This window comes from Chiloscyllium punctatum, chromosome 3 (genome assembly GCF_047496795.1).
Source record: "Chiloscyllium punctatum isolate Juve2018m chromosome 3, sChiPun1.3, whole genome shotgun sequence".
NCBI classification, from domain to species: Eukaryota; Metazoa; Chordata; class Chondrichthyes; order Orectolobiformes; family Hemiscylliidae; genus Chiloscyllium; species Chiloscyllium punctatum.
This window is the reverse complement of record NC_092741.1, coordinates 98927762-98945374: the sequence shown is the minus strand read 5'-3', so window position 1 is coordinate 98945374 and position 17613 is coordinate 98927762. Positions and strand designations below refer to the sequence as shown.

The 17613-nt window shown below is 41.8% G+C and overlaps 1 protein-coding gene across 1 annotated transcript in view; it reads left to right on the top strand.

Annotated features, from left to right (window-relative positions):
- The window catches only part of LOC140463387 (proto-oncogene tyrosine-protein kinase LCK), a 101546-nt gene extending 83955 nt beyond the window's left edge, over positions 1–17591 (top strand). Inside the window, exons 11-13 of the mRNA XM_072557261.1 lie at positions 8616–8766; positions 9506–9637; positions 16822–17591. Of these exons, the coding sequence (XP_072413362.1) occupies positions 8616–8766; positions 9506–9637; positions 16822–17021 (483 nt within the window). The 3' untranslated portion in view covers positions 17022–17591. The remainder of the gene's footprint in view (positions 1–8615; positions 8767–9505; positions 9638–16821) is intronic.
- The last annotated feature ends 22 nt before the right edge of the window (positions 17592–17613 follow it).

Sequence of the window (17613 nt, the reverse complement as noted above, 5' to 3'; positions counted from 1 at the left end):
TAACAATATCCTTTCGATAGAAGGGAGACTAGAAGTGAATGCAGTATTCTAAAAATGGCCTCACCAATGTCCTGTATAGCCACAACATGACAGCTCAGTTCCTATACACAATATTGTGACCAATAAAGGCAAGCATGCTAAACATCATCTTCAACACCCTGTCTACCTGCAACTCCACTTTCAATGAACAATGTACTGTACCCATCTAAAATTAATTGAGACAAATATGGGTAACAAATAGAAACCCCACAGAGCACATCAAATGGCAAATTCAATCAAAAATCAAATTTCTCAACAGTCCTGGATTTTAGTGATAAGGTTCTGCTTGGTAGACTGGTTAGTAAGGTGAGAACACATGGAATTCAGGGGGAGCTTAAAGGCAGGAGTTAGAGGGTGGTGATAGAGAGTTGATTTTTGGACTCAAGGACTGTGACTATTAGAATACTACATATAACTCTGGTCTCCCTTCTATAGGGAAAATGCTGCTAAACTTGAAAAGGTATACAAAGGATATATGAGGATGTTGCTGAGATTGGAGAGTTTGAGTTATAAAGAGAGGCTGAATAGGCTGGGGCAATTTTGCCTAGAGCGAAAAGGCTGAGGGGTGACATTAGAGGTTTATAGAATCATGAAGAGCATGGATATGGTGAACAGCTGAAGCCTTTTTCCCAGGGTGGAGGAGTCCAAAACTAGGGGACATAGATTTAAAGTGAACGGGGGAAGATTTACAAAGGGCCTGGTGGGGGCCTTTTTCAAGTAGAGGGTGGTGCATTTATGGAACAAATGACCAGAGAAAGTGGTGGAGGCAGGTAAAATTATAACTTTTATAAGGCATCTGGATGGGTGTATGAATAAGAAGGATTTATGGGCTAAATACTGGCAAATGGGACTAAGTCAGATTGGGATGTCTGGTCGACATGGACAAATTGGACTAAAGGTCTGTTTCCGTGCTTTATGATTCTATAACTCTATGACATGGTAGGTCTGAAATCTCAACAAAACTTCACAATAAATCACAATTCTTCTGATGATCTGTCCTCTAAGAGCTGCATGGACTGCCTTAATGATTGCTGAAGTTCTGATGGATCACCTTCCTATACTGGGTGTACATTTCCCTGGATTTTGAGAACTAGAACTCAAGTGCTTATTCACTTTCACAATGCTAACTTTCCATCAATGGTTAGCTTCAGCAAGCAGGGCCTGCCCTTTACTTTTCCCTGAGATCTAGTATTGCTCAGTTGTATCAAGTTATTCCTAAGACTCTTTTGTGAGTCCTTAGGAGCACAGAAATTCACAACTATTCTTAGAACTTGTTCCTGAGTAGCAACTTAGAGTCAGTGTACTTCAGTTGTTTTCTGAGCTTTCTAGCTAAATGACAACACTGCTTAACATGAAGCCTACTTCTGTCCACTTGTCTGTCTCTCATACATTACCAACTATCTTTAACCATTGAATTGCTCCTTACTGACCTTTGAGCTTTGTGAGTGATCCATTGAAAACCTTACATCAAGTAGGGTGGCACAATGGCTCAGAGTTAGCACTGCTGTCTAGCAGAGTTCGATTCCATCCTTTGATGACTGCTTGAGTAGAGTTTGTATGTTCTCGCTGGATCCGTGCTGGTGCTCCAGTTTCCTTCCACAGTCCAGTGATATGCAGACTAGGTGGGTTGGCCATGCGAAATTGTGCCGCAGTGTCTTCATATAGGCGAGCTAGGTTTATTAACCATGGTAAATGCAGGGATAGGGTGGAAGTATTGGGTCTGGATCAGATGCTCCCCAGAGGTTCGGTGTAGACCCGATATGAAGACCTGCCCTTGATCCTAGGCAATATTGAATGGCGCTAATATTTTTAACAGTCAAATAAATGCAGCGTCTCTTGGAATTTTCTGTTTCCTGACTGTTGCAATTTCCACACCTTGCTAGCTTGCAAATTATCAATTGCATAAAACAAAGTGGTTTTCATCACAATCAAGATTGAAATGAATCTCCTTATTAGCATGATCTTTGCATTAAATGTGTGTACAAAATTCACTTTGTGGGAAGTACGCTATTAAATGTTGCTTCATGAAGTGAATCTTAATCCCCCAAAATGGTTGGGTTTGGGTCATGTAAGATAATAGATTTAAAATCTAAAACCATTATCTTGAATGCTTATTTCTGAATATAATGGTAGCTAGACAATGGGCAGGTTGCCAGCCTATTCCTGGGAACTGTGTTGAATATTTAACAATCCCAATAGGATTGGCAGCCTCTAAATTAACCAACTTTGCAGGCTTCTTGGAAACTTGGCAGTTAAAGATAGCCAAGGACAGCATCAGACAGAAACTCTGTGTTTTTGGAGCATTATTGGTGGAAAAGGAAGTAGACTTCCTTCCCCATTGGTCTCCAATTGCACCACCCAGTCTCTCACTGCAAAGGCCTCAGGGTATACTCAATATCTGATATCGGGGATTAGACTTCCTATCTACCCTGAGACGAGGATCAGACCTCCCAATTCCCACCCACCCTCAGTAACTAGCAGCAAGTTTTCCTCCATTGTCCTTCCTCTTGTTGTACCACCCTTCCCTTTAAACTGGAAGTCAGGTTTATTGATCAGTCTGACTTCAAACACAGGAAACTATTAAAATACTGGTGTTTCTGGAATTCTGAAATAAAAGCAAAAAAAATCTGGGAGCACTCAGAAGGTTAGCTAACATCCATGCAGAGAGAGAGGAAGGGTTTAATGTTTCATATCACTTCTTCTCATGTTTTGTTAATAATTTAGATATTGGCATAAAGGAACCATCCTCAGCAGAGTCCTCAGCAGAGGCCTCACCTTCATCCCCCTATGCTCTCGGATTAACGAGTTCAACACGCGGCGTGACATCGAACAATTCTTCCCCCGCCTTCGCCTCCGTGCCTACTTCTTCAACCAGGATTCTCGCACACCCTCTGACGACCCCTTCTCCCGCCTCCAACACACCTCATCCACCTGGACAACCCGTGCTGGCCTCTTACCTGCCCTCGATCTCTTCATAGCCAACTGCCGCCGCGACATCAACCGCCTCAACCTCTCCACCCCTCTCACCCACACCAACCTCTCATCCTTGGAACATGCAGCCCTCCACTCCCTCCATTCCAACCCCAACCTCATTATCAAACCGGCAGACAAGGGAGGTGCGGTAGTAGTTTGGCGCACCGACCTTTACACCGCTGAAGCTAAACGCCAGCTCGCGGACACCTACTCCTGCTGCCCCCTTGACCATGACCCTACCTCCCACCACCAAACCATCATCTCCAAGACCATCCATAACCTCATCACCTCAGGGGATCTCCCATCCACCGCCTCCAACCTCATAGTCCCACAACCCCGCACCGCCTGTTTCTACCTCCTGCCCAAAATCCACAAACCTGACTGCCCCGGCCGACCCATTGTCTCAGCCTGCTCCTGCCCCACCGAACTCATCTCTGCATACCTCGACACAGTCCTCTCCCCCTTAGTCCAAGAACTCCCCACCTACGTTCAGGACACCACCCATGCCCTCCACCTCCTCCATGATTTTCGCTTCCCTGGTCCCCAACGCTTTATCTTCACCATGGACATCCAGTCCCTGTACACCTCCATCCCCCATCACGAAGGCCTCAAAGCCCTCCGCTTCTTCCTTTCCCGCCGAACCAACCAGTCCCCTTCCACTGACACCCTCCTTCGACTGACTGAACTGGTCCTCACAATGAACAACTTCTCTTTCCAATCCTCCCACTTCCTCCAAACCAAAGGAGTAGCCATGGGCACCCGCATGGGCCCCAGCTATGCCTGCCTCTTCGTAGGATATGTGGAACAGTCCATCTTCTGCAGCTACACTGGCACCACCCCCCACCTTTTCCTCCGCTACATCGATGACTGTATCGGCGCTGCCTCGTGCTCCCACGAGGAGGTTGAACAGTTCATCCACTTTACCAACACCTTCCACCCTGACCTCAAATTCACCTGGACCGTCTCAGACTCCTCCCTCCCCTTCCTAGACCTTTCCATTTCTATCTCGGGCGACCGAATCAACACAAACATTTACCATAAACCGACCGACTCCCACAGCTACCTAGATTACACCTCCTCCCACCCTGCCCCCTGTAAAAACGCCATCCCATATTCCCAATTCCTTCGTCTCCGCCGCATCTGCTCCCAGGAGGACCAGTTCCAATACTGTACAAAGACCGCAATTTCCCCCCAGACGTGATTGACGATGCCCTCCACCGCATCTCCTCTACTTGCCGCTCCTCCGCCCTTGAGCCCTGCCCCTCCAATCGCCACCAGGACAGAACCCCACTGGTCCTCACCTACCACCCCACCAACCTCTATATACATTGTATCATCCGTCGTCATTTCCACCACCTCCAAATGGACCCCATCACCAGGGATATATTTACCTCCCCTCCCCTATCAGCATTCCAAAAAGACCACTCCCTCAGTGACTCCCTCGTCAGGTCCACACCCCTCACCAACCAACCTCCACTCCCGGCACCTTCCCCTGCAACCGCAAGAAATGCAAAACCTGCGCCCACACCTCCCCCCTTACTTCCTTCCAAGGCCCCAAGGGATCTTTCCATATCTGCCACAAATTCACCTGCACCTCCACACACATCATTTATTGCATCCGCTGCACCCGATGTGGCCTCCTCTATATTGGGGAGACAGGCCGCCTACTTGCGGAACATTTCAGAGAACACCTCTGGGACACCCGAACCAATCAAACCAACCACCCCGTGGTTCAACACTTCAACTCCCCCTCCCACTCCACCAAGGACATGCCGGTCCTTGGACTGCTCCATCGTCAGAACATAGCAACATGACGGTTGGAGGAAGAGCGCCTCATCTTCCGCCTAGGAACCCTCCAACCACAAGGGATGAACTCAGATTTCTCCAGTTTCCTCATTTCCACTCCCCTCACCTTGTCTCAGTCCCAACCCTCGAACTCAGCACCACCTTCCTAACCTGCAATCTTCTTCCTGACCTCTCCGTCCCCACCCCCACTCCAGCCTATCACCCTCACCTTGACCTCCTTCCACCTATCGCATTTCCAACGCCCCTCCCCCAAGTCCCTCCTCCCTACCTTTTATCTTAGCCTGCTGGATACACTTTCCTCATTCCTGAAGAAGGGCTCATGTCCGAAACGTCGATTTTCCTGCTCCTTGGATGCTGCCTGACCTGCTGTGCTTTTCCAGCAACACATTTTCAGCTCTGATCTCCAGCATCTGCAGTCCTCACTTTCTCCATAAAGGAACCATCTTCAACTGAAAAAGCCACAGATTGATTTAGATAAACGAGGAAGAAAGTGTTGTGCATTTAGTGTGGGGGATAAAACTGCAGGCAATTTTACATGTTCTGTGATATCCGTTAAATGGAATGGATTGGAAAAGTGGTCTGGAGACTAATAATGGGTTACATATTGAAGCTTCATCAACAATGTCAGGTGGTTTAGGAGAAAGTAAATCATGGTTTAGTGCAAGATCTATCATTTCTTTAAACCCACTATCTAATCAATGTGAGAGTGGATTGATTGCTATGGTCAGAAGATGATAAGATGAGGTTGATGTCTTGTTGGACAGGCTTGTTGGGCCTAATAGTCATTAAGGAATAGGACCCCAAGATCATTTTCTATTGGTAGTTGGTGATTTCCTGTTTCCTAGGTGTCAGACATTCATAAGATTTTCAAAGTTGCGACTTTTAATGATCTGTGCAGTTAGAATCCTTTGCAATTTGAGCATGATATTTTCCGTAGCCCAACATATTTAGTTTAATCATGTATGTAGGATGTTCGAGCTGTGTTGAGTTTCTGGGGGTAGAGAGTAGGTGTGAGAGTCAGTTCAAATCAATACACTACTACAGCTGTTAAGTGGTCGGAGGAGAATAGGAGCGAGAGACAAACACCCACAGTTGCAGTGAATAACTGATTAAAACAGGTTAACATTGTGTGTAAGAAAGTAATGAAAGAATATTTTTATAATTCTCATTGAATCTACTAAAAGAGTAATTTCAATGTGCACTGCATCACAGTAATCGAATTTATGACTCTATGTAAAGAATTAATTTACAGTGTTGCTAAAATTAGAAGTCTGCTCTCAGTAAGATAAGTTACAGGTTAGGAAGTAGCGGTCTGTCAGAAAAAGCTGCTGCTGTTGCTGCTTTATTACGGCTTCCTATCAATTGTGAGATCAGCAGAGGAAATGAATTCATTACTTCCATTTTCCACTGTGATAAGCACATTTTGAAAAAAAAAAGCCTTGAGGAGAAGAAATCAAATAATGCAGACATCTGTCTGTTTAAGATTTAGGGAGCAATTTGCACAAATGTTATAGGGTGTCAGAATTCCCAGTGCTAACACTTGAAAATGTAGAATTCCATTGTACTCATCAAATTGATTGCTATGGCAACAGTAAAGCTCCTTGTCACAAGATGAGTTTTTACAATTTTCCAAAAGCTATTGTAGGTTTTGAATTTAAGTAAGGAATATTTTCCTTTTGCAAGTAAACAACAACAGTAGTAACAATGTTCTGGAAGAGGTTGGAAAACAGTAACTATTTCACTGAGCTTTAAGACAATTTCCTGAAGAAAACAAAAGCAGTGTCCATTGTACCGAAGTCACATCAGTAAGTTTTCAAATTGCAGAATGTCACAAGCAGTAATAAAATGATTGACCAATTAAATTGTTTTAACTGCTCTTGATGTGTGCTGAACATGAGAAAAAGGTATTTTTGCTAGTTCAGGAGAATTCCTGCCTGACATGATAGACAATTCTTATCTTGCAGGCTGAATCAAACTCTTTGTAATCTTGGTTCCCTACTCATTACCCAAGCTGAATTTCCAATTCCTTATTCCTTCCTCAGGAAAATTGCCTACTTTGTCCTTTTGTAAGGTTGCCTGTTCCTGCCTTCATTTTAACTTGTTTTTCTCTGAGATCTTGATCCATACCTTAGTCAATTCAGAGTGAAGGATTTTCATTGATGAGTTGGCAATTGGCCTGATTCAACAGACACATACTCACATAAAAAAATTCCCCAGCTGTCAGCCCATCTCTGCCTCTGTCACCTGCTGGAGCATTATCTACGGCTCCCACAGATGGACTGTCTGACATTCTCTTCTTAAACTCCACTTTTTCATTTCGGATCAATCTTGTCCTTGGAGGCCTTCTTTAAAATTCACTTATTTTTCCTGTAAAATATAGTTCTTTAGCTCATTGGCTTTACCAATATAATGCCCCATTGGATTGCAGAGTGGAGTCCAGGCATTTGTGCCACAGGATGAAAAGATTTTTTAAATACAATACTATAGGATTGAAAAGTCTATTAAGAAACAATTTCATTGGTCTCCTAAATCTAGAATGACTGTGCACTAACTGTGCTTACTTCTTCTTACTGCAACGTGGCAGGAAAGGTTTGGTGTTGCATCCCAGCTCTTAGAATATCCGACAATTGAATAGGCCGTGAATGATGTTCCAGTGGAATGTAGAATGACAGATTTATTGGGAACCATATATGAAGATGAAATACTTGTGGCCAAGGCCATAAAATATATTTTTTTAATTCATCTGTGGGATATAAGTGTTCTAATCTGGCACAAATTAAACACCAAAACAGGCCTGTAACTTTAAGACAATTGCATGACACCAAAATATATGGTCTGTGTAATGCATAGTAATATCAGTAAGCACAAAACCCAGAATGTGTACCAGTTTGTGTAAATAGTTAGTCTTGGAAATAAACTTCAAGACATCTGTCATGTAAAAAACCCAACTCTTTCTGGTGTATGTTACTTGGGTTAACATACATAAACTAACAAAGTTCATCTGTGAGCAATGCTGGCAAGGCTAGCATTTATTACCTATCCCTCATTGCCCTTAAGATGACTGGGTTGAGCTGCTTTCTTGACCACAACAGTCCATGTAATGAAGGCACACCCATAAAGCTGTGAGGAATGGAGTTTTGGTGCACTTGGAACAGAACAATACATTGAGATTCATTGGAAGACATGGTTGTAATGTTGTACTGGATTGCTGAGGCATAGTGGCAGCTGTAAAAAAGTATGTAACTCAAGTAAAAGCATGTGAAAATCTTACTGAAGAAGCTGAGCAAGATTCCTCGTGATTCAGAGCAAGAAGTGTCATGACATTGAATAGGTCTGCACAGCACAATGTTTGGAGAGAAGTGATCCAAGTAACAGGAGTTTGAATATATCATAATTTTCTGAAGCACTTATAATTTTTACATTGTTGTGGACTTGAGAAATTCATAAGAAAGTGGTGTAGAAAGCCACCTTTGTTATATTTACACTAAATTCATACAGATGCAGTAGATATAAGTGTCGACCAGGTTTGTGGGTGTGGGAAGGTTTTGTGTTCCTTTTAATCTGATCAGCATGGTGGGTTGGATTTTACAGAACCAGCGTGTGAATTGGATGGTTTAATTCACAGGTATATTTGAACTGTAATGAAGGGATTTGGATCGGGTTGAAAGCGTGTGAGATTGAAAGGAGATTATCCCAAGTTTGGCAATACATCAAGGAAAACATAAAGAACCAGTGATTTTAAGAACTGATATTTCATTCATTGTCAATTTTTAAGTACTGGAATGTCTATTTTTCAGATTGCAGAGGGGATGGCATACATTGAACAGAAAAACTACATCCACAGGGACTTGCGAGCTGCCAATATTCTAGTATCAGATGCTTTAATATGTAAAATTGCAGACTTTGGTCTTGCCAGGCTTATAGATAATGAATACACAGCAAGAGAAGGTAAGGCTTTGTTTTGTATTCACAAATTTTCAAGGAGTATATGTTCCTAAGCCTTTGAATGTATAGAATGCTAATAATATACTTAGCATTGTTTTTGTTTTCCCCATTTCTGAAATCCCTATAATTCTGAATTCCTCAATACCTCCACATCCCCATTGTCATTTTTCACCAATGCGCTGGGCCATTGATGCGTCAAAGAATTTTGTATGGATGGTGGATTGTTTAGTGTTAAATTTGGAGTTGATCCAACTGTGTCTATATCAAGACCTTATCTGTACTTGGAAAGTTTGGAACAAAAATCGCAGTTCAAGTGGTTCAGCTTATCAGATACACACAAACTGTCTAGTTGATGTTTCCTTCTAATAAAATGAAAAAAAAAATCAATGAGAGGATGGTTGTTATTTATTTTTATTAAATACAAATGCTCCTTGTGCTTCAGTAAGTCAATTTATTTTCTGGTGTTGAACTGAGTCATTCAAGAACATCCTAGTTTCTCTGGCTTATTCTTTCTTAATGTTCCCAGCTCTATTGATGGGCAGGAAATATTCTCATTCTTGTTTGATATCCAGTTACTTTCACTCAAAGGACAAGCTTTGGAACAGCTGGTTTGGTAGTCAACAGCACTTGCCCCTGAGTCCAGAGCACAATGCACAATAAGTTAAAACCTTCTGGAAAGAAAAGATGAAAATTGGTGGCAAGAACAATAATTTTTACATTTTTTATTTTCTTTTTGTCACAGGTGCCAAATTCCCAATCAAATGGACAGCACCAGAAGCTATTAATTATGGCACGTTCACAATTAAGTCTGACGTCTGGTCCTTTGGAATACTTTTAACAGAGATTGTAACATATGGGAGAGTGCCATATCCAGGTAGAGTAGCAATTGCACTGGATATCTGGATTTTAATGGATTTAATGTATGATTTATTTTACATTGAAATGATAACAGTGACAGCACACATTCAGTAATATAATGTACTATTGAGTAGCTGAACACCAATCCTAATGATACTTATTAAACAGGTGACTTAAAGCTGGCAATGAAATCCCAGCGAGAGCTGAAACAGCACTTTTAAAACAGATGCATGCTTTGACACATTGCTCAATATCTAGATAGTGCTCTCTGACTCTGTCAGGCCATGGTTTGAAATGTGTGAATGGATGTATAAAGACTTTTTCTGGCTTCCTCAGAAACATGGAATGCTATGGTTCATGTGGAAACATACAGTGCACAGTTCAGCAAATAATTAGCTACACCTTTAATTTTACAGCTCAGGGGAGACCTTTAACTCATTGTAACCAATGACAGCCATGTATAATATTTCTCTACTTGGTATCATTTCCACATCCTTTTCCAAATCCCTTTATTTTTCCATTTCACATATTCATCTAGTCTCTTTACTGGAGTTTATGTGGATTTGCTTTTCACAGAAATTTTTCACAGTGCACCTAATGTTCTAATAAACCACTGGACATGTATATTTAAAAAAAAAATCTCCTACAATAAACTTTTGTTATTTTCAGTGACTATTAATTATTTATCCTTCCCATTGCTGCAACCATTCTGTGATTTTGTGATACCTTATTAAAATCCCTTCTAATTGTAAATGTCTCTATCAGATCTCTTAACCTTTGTTACAAAACAAGTTTAGCTTGATTATAAAAGTCAAGAATGATGCTCAGTACAGCATTGGGGATATGCTGCCTTGTTGGAGGTGTTGTCTTTCTGTTGAGATATTAGACTGAGGTCCCATCTCCCTGCTTGGGTGGATGTAAATGATCCTATGATACTCCAAAGATGTGCAGGTCAGGTGAATTGACCATGCTAAATTGCCCATAGTGTTAGGTGCATTAGTCAGAGGGAATTAGGTCTGTGTGGGTTACTCTTCGGAGGGTTGGTATGGACTGGTTGGGACTGTAGGGAATCTAATCTAATTTATTTTGATAAAGAATGAGGAAGTTATCCTGGACAGTACTTACCTCTTACTGAACTATTACTAAGACAAGTTATCTTGCCATTATCACATTAGTGTTTGCGGTAGCTGGCTCTGTGATTTCACTTCAAAATTGCACTTCAGAAAATTACACTTCAAAAGTGTTTCTTAGGCCATGAAGTGCTTTGAGACATCCTGTGGTCATGGAAAGTGTCATATCAATACAAACCTGTCTAATTTCTTAGCACAGAAACTGGTCATTCAGTCCAACCAGTTTGTGGTGATGTTTGTGATGTAACAGGAAATTAGAATTGCTTAGCATGATTTTCCCCTCCCTGAGATAGTAAAAATAATTCTGAATGTGAGGATTTAATTCAGGTGAGAGTTTGAGCATTAAATTCTCACCATAGAGAAAAACCTTTGCAATCAAGTCCTCATTCCACAAAAAGGAAGATTAGATTCATATCATTAGATAGCATGAAACCTATTTGCATCTCATTAATTACATAAGTTGTCATATTTACTTTTCCTTCCAAATTTATTTCTTCTCAGTTTAGAAAGCCACTCCTTTCAAATCTCAACAACAAAACAAAGTGAGTACCAGTTGAGTCAGGTCCTCTACTTCGAGTCTGGGTGAGCTCATGGACGTGTCAGCCATCTTTCTTCTTTTTACTTTAAGTGGACCCGCTACAATTATAGTTAGTGCCTCCATGGTTACTGGGGACAGTGTCTCCCTGAATCCTCTACCCACATAATTGGGTAATGGCAATACATCAGCCTCAGAACATCAGGTTACACAGGCGGCATCAACAGGTTCAGACTGCACTTGTTTTATCATACGAAGCTTTTGTAAGCAGGAGCAGCCAGCAGCCTCTGACTCAGAGGACGTGCTTTAGTGCAGAGTGAAAAGCACCAACTTAAACTTAAACATAAAAGGCAGGCAGCCTGTGACAGTAGGAAACAATGAAGAGAACACATAATAGTCAGGAGGGACTGGGGCACTGCATGATGCTGTGTCAACCTCAGAGGTGCAGTATATGCCAGCAGATAATGCAGCAAATGTAATGCTAAAGCAGTAAATATAATGTTAATGCTTGAAGAGAATGTTGGTGTGTGAAAATCAAAGGGAAAGAATGTCTAGTGGGATAAAGCTGGAGTCTAGTCAATCAGTGGGTACAAGCACAATTAGTCCTAGGGGCTGCGCCATCTACTATCCAGGGATTGACCACAGTACTGAAATGACTCTACAGAGGCTAGTATCCTGTCAGCCAATCGTTCTTTGTTTACACATGAAGAGTCTTTGACAGATTCGTCAGAGCCAGAAGTCTGATATTCCTGTTGTTGCTTGTCAGCTGGGACTCCCTGACTGGACTAGATTGGGGTGGTACAGCAGGTCAGTGGTTGCCACTGCTGCCTCACAGCGCCAGGGATCCAGGTTTGATTCCAGCCTCGGGCGACAGTCTGTGTGGAGTTTGCATGAACTCCCTATGACAACATGAGTTTCATCTGAGTGCTCCAGTTTCCTCTCACTGTTGAAAGATGTGCAGGTTAGGTGGTTTAGCCATGGGAAATATGGAGTTACAGAGATGGGATGGATGGGGTAGGATGCTCTTTGGAGGGTTGGGATGGACTTGATGAGCCAATTGGCCTGCTTCCACACTGTGGGGATTCTATTAATAGGCCCAATCAAGGAACTCATATTGTATGAGGTCCACCTGGCTGACCTCAATACAGTCATTAAAAGTAGTCTAACAACATGTCTGGGGACAACAGGCCCTGGCTCCTCTCTTACATCTTGCCGTTGGTCTCAGTGTCTCTGACACTCATTTAGAGTAGATTGGTTGCAGCCCTAGGCTCATAGGCCCTCAGATGATGAGGCTATCTGCAGTTGGTTGAGGGAACAATTAATGTTTGGTGATTGCAATGTAGCATGTCCTTTTATTGGTTTGCAGATGCTCACATTGTTTCAATTAACCCAGTTCTGTTGTGACAATGTGATAGTATAGCAGGCTTATAAATAGTACAAGGGAAATATATTTATAAAAATGCTGCTTTTAGACAATGATTGAGCCGCAGTTGTGTCCTTGAAACTTGTTTATCCTCCCTCTCCTTCCCACCATTTGTAGGTTCAGGCTCAAGTTCTGCAGTGGGGTTGGAGAGAACCTGCTGTGTGATATCCCTTGGTAACTTTGAAGATTTAGGTTATAGTCCGAGAAAGCTTTTAACCTTTGACTTTGCTGGGAATCTTCTGCCTAAATGCAGGCTCAACCTCCATACGTTGAGCCGTTGCAAACATTGTGGTTACGAGCAGGGGATGCTGAAGGGGCTGGGCACCATTAGAGTTTTTAGAGAAGAAGCTGCTGGGGTGTTTATCTGTCGGTCTGTCAGTTCTGGCTGTCACCAGTCTGCCTAACTGAATAGAAGAGGCACACATGGAGTGGGATTGAATACCTTGGCCCCCTTTCACCTTGTCAGTGATGTGAATACCCATGTTTAAAGTGATAGAACATATATATAACTGGCAGACAGGGAATATACAGCTGGACCTGGTCTCCAAAGCATCCTTTGTCTTTTCCATGTGTTTACATACCAGAGCCACCTCAGTGTTGAGAACATGATGAACTCCTGTATCTTTTGTTTCAGTCTACTAAGGGCCACTGGCACACCTGATGGTGAACCCATTATTACTAATAATCTGTCTACCTCCTCCTTAAATTTATTCAGTGTCCCAGCCTCTGCCATACTCTGGGGTAGTGAATTCTACAGATTTATGGCATTTTGAGAAAAGTAATTCCTCTTATTTCTGTTTTAAATCTGCCAATCTATGAGCTCTTGTTCTACATTGTCCCACAAGGGGAAACATCCACTGTGTCCCCCTTAACATCTTACATACCATAATTAAATCTTCCATACTTCTAAACTCTAGCAACAATAGGCTTAAACTGCTCAATGTCTCCTTATACGATAGCTAGAATTAATCGAGTGAACCTTCTCTGAACTGACTCCAGTGTAGTTCTACCCTTCTTCAAGTAAGGGGACCAGAACTGTATGAATACAAAAGTGGTGTGACAATCCTGCTGTTTGCCATTCCTTTGTTGGTCCAGGAGCTCTCCTGCTCCTATTTCTTATGTTCCTCTATTGGTCTTGACATTCATCACCAGATTGCAGTGAAGATTGGCCCATAATGTGAAAAGTCTTGAGTGTGATAGAAATGGGTGCACGATCATAGCCATTTAAGATGGTGAGGCAGTTGCAGGTAGTGAGCAGGAAGAGCAGTGAATAGGAAGGGTTAATAATTTTTGAGGAAGTGATGGGTGTGAGCCCTTGAGGGGGCATTTTGCATGTGATATTGACACTTGCAATCCAACACCCTTGATTGAATGTATGTCCAGTGAACAGAATTAGAGTGAGTGATGGCCCTTAGAGTGTGAGGTATCAGGGAAAAGATGAAGTTGATTTCTTTTGTGGAGCTACTTTAGGGAGGACATGAGGGCCTAATGTTATTATCGCTGGACTATTAATTTGATGTCCCAAGCAATGTTCTGGAATTTGAATTTGATGAAAATCTGGATTTAAAGGTCTGGTGAAGATCATGAGACCATTGTCAGGGAAAAAAAAATACACGCATCTAGTTGACTAATGTCCTTGAGGGAAGGAAACGAGAAATCCTTATCTGGTCTGGCCTACATGTGACTCCAGACCATAACAATGTGGTTGACTTTCAATTGTCCTCTGGGAAATTAGGGATGGACAATGAATCCCGGCCTGTGATGCCCACATCCTTTGAGTAAATTTTTAAAACGCACAGCAAGTTATTCACTTTCTTCTGGCACTGTTGCCTGTCTTTCTTTCGTGAAGCCACAGCATTGAATTATGCTGCAATCTCTGATCAGGCTGAACATGTCTGATGAGATATCTAGTCATCATATCTAGTGATTCAGGAAGAGGACTAACTTCCTGTCAGAAACCTAGTCCAGGAATGCCTGAACATAAACCTTGGAGTTAATTTAGATTCACGTCAGATGTTTAGTTTCATGGTTCCCATCACAGCCTGATGTGATCCTTACAGCTAGCAGCATCTGAAGTGGTGTCCAAAAGGCCTTTCAATATGCTGTTGTGGTCTTGAACCTCAGAAGGTCTCAGGCAAAGTGAGAATTTCTGGTTGCTCATCATGCGAATTGCTGAATAACTGAAGCAGCATGTTGCCTGCATAGGGAATGAGCTGAGAAGCACATGATCCTATGAGATAATTCACTCCTGGTGCACATGGATGTTAGGCCACCCAACACACTAACCTCCAATATTTAACTTCAAATGGGAAAAATTCCAACCTGAGTCTTAAATTAATATGAGAGTCATAGAGTCATAGAGATATACAGCACAGAAACGAACCCTTTGGTCCAACTTGTTCATGACGACCAGATATCCCAACCCAATTTAGTCCCACATGCCAGCACCCGGCCCATATCCCTCCAAACCCCTCCTATTCATATACCCATCCAGATGCCTTTTAAATGTTGCAATTGTACCAGCCTCCACAACTTCCTCTGGCAGCTCATTCCATACACATACCACCCTCTGTGTGAAAAAGGTGCCCCCTAGGTCTCTTTTATATCTTTCCACTCTCAGCCTAAGCCTATGCCCTCTAGTTCAGGACTCTCCCATCCCAGTGAAAAGACTTTGTCTATCATGATTTTGTGAACCTCTATAAGGTCACCTCTCAGCTTCTGACGCTCCAGGGAAAACAGCCCCAGCCCATTCAACCTCTCCCTATAGCTCAAAGCCTCCAACCCTGGCAACATCCTTGTAAATCATTTCTGAACCCTTTCAAGTTTCACAACATCTTTCCGATAGGAAGGAGACCAGAATTTCACGCAGTATTTCAATAGTGGCCTAACCAATGTCCTGTACAGCCGCAACATGACTTCCCAACTCCTGTACTCAATACTCTGACCAATAAGGGAAAGCATTACAAATGCCTTCTTCACTATCCTATCTATCTGGGATTCCACTTTAAAGGATCGATGAACCTGCACTCCAAGATCTCTTTGTTTAGCATTACTTCCGAGGACCCTACCATTAAGTGTATAAGTCCTGCTAAGATTTGCTTTCCCAAAATGTAGCACCTCACATTTATCTAAATTAAACTCCATCTTCCCCTTCTCAGCCCATTGGCCCATCTGGTCCAGATCCTGTTGTAATCTGAGATACCCTTCTTCTCTGTCTAATCCATTCAAATGCTGATAGTTGGGGAATTCATTAATTCCACAAAAAGTGTGACTCCATCCCTGTTGCAGAGTCCTGCTTGATAGAAATGCAGACCATTGAATTTATTTTAATTTTGGTGGGCCAAATGGTTGTTTCTTATTTCACATTTCATAATGTTTTAAGAAAAATAGAGCTATTCTCGATTGAGTGTTTAGATTCAATTCTTTTAGGCAATGTCTAAAATGCTATCATTCAGCTACCTTTACCAATGAATAGTTAATGAACAATCTCCCCACTGTGATAGGAGTGACAAGTGTGAACCCACAACCTACCACTCCTAATGCAATACAATTTAAAAAAATATACATTAAGTTTTGCATTTATATTTTCTTTATATTTATCATATCAAGTACAATAAAATGAAAATGTTTTAGGCTGAATCAAAAAGCTAAAGTACGCCAGTGAGGTGTAGTCAATTTGTAAACTTGTTTCATGCAGTATAGGACTGGAGATGAGTTAGTTACTTCTGATTTAATATGATTAACTCTGATTTTTACTTTTTACAGTCAAACCAACTGAAGAGATGGCAGTCCTGAGAACTGAGGATTTTTAGGGCAGGATTGTTTTGGCCAGTTTACCACCACTGTCCCCCACTCCAACTCCCCTCCAATTAACCTCAATGAAATGGCAGTGCACTGCATTGAAATCCACTGGATTTAGATCAGGGCAGAGATAAGGTTGACAGAATCCAGACAAGAAGCCCAGCCCACCACTTTTGCCAGGCTAAATTTTCAACTTTCATTCAATCAATAAATTTATGAAAGCTGACTGGAAGTATGCAGAGTTTGAATACAAATACTGGAACAGTTACTGTGCCAGGTATTTATTGGCTGCATTTCTGTTTTTTTTCCAGGAATGAGTAACCCTGAAGTGATTCGGAATTTAGACCGTGAATATCGAATGCCACGCCCAGACCATTGCCCAGATGAACTCTATGGTATCATGGTGAGTTGCTGGAAAAAGGTTCCAGAAGACAGACCTACATTTGAATATTTACAGAGTATTCTGGAGGACTTCTTTACAGCCACAGAAGGACTGTACCAACGTACTTAGCTACAAACAATTTGTTGGACTACTGAAGCAAAAGGTTTATTTATTGCAGCACCTCAAATCATGCATGCGTTTTCATTCTTATGTCGCTGAAACTACTTACAATTTAATGTGAATTTAGGTCTCAAAACATTTCTCTGTCACATTCAATTTTCTGTGTTCAGTCCTATATTAGAAAGCCAAAGGACTTATCAATGACCTAAACCTACCAGTTGCGCTGAATTTCAGAAGATTGTGCTCTAGTGCCTACAGCAATTTGTGCTGGCAGAAAATAAATCAATGAGAAAATGCCATGAAAGTGCCTTTTGCATACTGTGTATAAGAACATTTTTTTCTCCAGAAAGTGCCCTCCCAGCAGCCGTGACATGGTGCATCTCTATTGGACGTCTTATTAATTTAGTCAAAAATATATTCATTACAATGGAAGTGCATTTCGAAATTCAACTTTGTACATGTTATGCTGAGCTGGTGTGATTTTGCTACCTTAGTTTCCAAAAGCAACACTGACTGGGTTGTACATTATTTGTTGTGTTATTTTATACATTAAAATACCTGGCAAGTTTCAAAATGAAACTATAATTGCTTAAGTTGATTT